This window comes from Cucurbita maxima, unplaced genomic scaffold, assembly GCF_002738345.1.
Source record: "Cucurbita maxima cultivar Rimu unplaced genomic scaffold, Cmax_1.0 Cma_Scf00025, whole genome shotgun sequence".
In the NCBI taxonomy this organism is placed as follows: Eukaryota; Viridiplantae; Streptophyta; class Magnoliopsida; order Cucurbitales; family Cucurbitaceae; genus Cucurbita; species Cucurbita maxima.
The window spans coordinates 2,831,098-2,832,990 of NW_019272041.1; the positions used below are offsets into that span (position 1 = coordinate 2,831,098).

The window sequence follows — 1,893 nt, forward strand, 5'->3', positions numbered from 1 at the left end:
AAAGCAATAAAAAATAAAAAATAAAAATAAAATTCATGAGATGGGACCATAACATTTAGTTGTAATTTTCCTACTAATAAAAGTATTTAATCTGTTGTAAATTTGAAGGTACAACAATTAAATTATTATAAATAAAATGTGAAGACTAAATTAAATTGCTGTATGGAAAATAATAATAATAATAAGAATATTATTATTATTAATTGAATATTAATATTTATGGGCAACCAAGCTTTAGAAGATTTGACCGAAGTATACTTGATTATTTTTAATATGTTTAACACCAAGAAAGCTTTTGACTTTCTCAATTTAATTGATTTAATTGTTTCTTTTTTAAGTAAATTACACATATTTTTTCAGCATTAAACACACACGAGGACAAAAAGTCAATGAAAATTCCCCATTGATTGGCATGCTAGTAAATATATTTTTTTAATTAAAATATTAATTTAATCCATAAAATTCAACTCTATAAACCATTATCTATTTTATTATATACTTTGGGAAAATTTTAAAAGTTTCAATAATATTTTAAAATTTTAAAAAAATCTAAAAAATACTTTTTCACTTTTAAAAAAATCGAAATATACCCTTCTTTTGAGTTTTCAAAAATTTTATTAATACTTTTCATTTTTTTTAAAAGATTCATAAAATATGGTTAATATAACATTTTAAATAACATTAAAATATTTATAGATAAATTATGAGGTGTTATAGGCGGTTTATGATAGTAATATATATATTTTTTTTTTCTTATAAAGGTAAAACCATTAACGTTACTTTTTAAAACTTTATGAATCTTTTAAAAATATTATATTAATTTTAAAAATATTTTTTAAATGGCTTAAAAAAAATTAGAGGGTTAATAAATAAAAGTATTCTTGAAACAATTTCTAATTTTTTTTTTAAAGTTAAATTATTGAAATTTTAAAAAATTTATGGGTATTTTTTTTAAATAAATGGTCCTTTAAAGAATATTTGTATTAATTTAATCTTTTAAACAATTAAGTGGACAAGAATTTAAGTTTGGATGAAATCTATTAAAGTGAAAATGAAGAAAGACATAAAATATTTATCAATTATTCTTATTAGCCTTGAAGTATAAAAATGAATCCAATAATTTAGGATATATGTAATTTATACTTGGAAATAATTTTAAATGAAGAACTAGCATGAACAAGTGCAAGTACAATTTAAACTCTGGTTCATATCGTCTGCAGAAGATAGAACCAGAAGGGAAAAAGAAATAAAGGGACTCTTTGGCTCAGCTCAAAATCTGAACAAATTAGTATTAATTCTTCCTCTCGGTTCCATGTTATATAAGAACATGGCCTTCCATTTTCTCCCAACAACAACCTACACCTCTTTCTTTTCAATTTCACATCTAAAAATAAAAAATAAAAACACTTAACATGCATATGGAAGTTTAACATAGTTTAGTTGTCTCTAGATCTTCCGGGCGACGGCCGTGGATGGCGGAGGTGCGGTGGCGCCGCCATCATGGAGAAAATCCAGCAAAACAGAGCTTTTGCATTTCGGGCATTTGGGGTCATTCTCCGACAGCATTACGTACATAAGACAGCGAGGGCACCCCACCAGCACCATTGAGGTGGCTTCCGGACTGCTAGAGTATCTGAGTGCGGTACCATCGTCTTGGTTTAGCTCCAACGATACGCAAGAGCTTGGTGGCGATGTGGGTGACACTGTCGCCGATCGGCTTGGTGACGACATCAGTGAATGTGGCCGTGGTGGTGACAGGTTCAGCTTCAATTCAAGCTTTGGAACACTTCCATTGCTTCTTCTGCTCATTGTCTCTCCCTTTTCTACGATTATGAATCAAAATTCATCAAAATTCAAAACAACAAATTAAAAAAAAAAAAAAAAAAAAAAAAA

General features: G+C 27.5%; 1 protein-coding gene across 1 annotated transcript in view; it reads right to left on the reverse strand.

Annotated features, from left to right (window-relative positions):
- Positions 1–1,293: 1,293 nt before the first annotated feature.
- LOC111498264 overlaps positions 1,294–1,893 on the reverse strand; it is a 762-nt gene continuing 162 nt past the window's right edge. Inside the window, exon 2 of the mRNA XM_023149366.1 lies at positions 1,294–1,823. Within this exon, the coding sequence (XP_023005134.1) occupies positions 1,447–1,809 (363 nt within the window). The 5' untranslated portion in view covers positions 1,810–1,823 and the 3' untranslated portion in view covers positions 1,294–1,446. The remainder of the gene's footprint in view (positions 1,824–1,893) is intronic.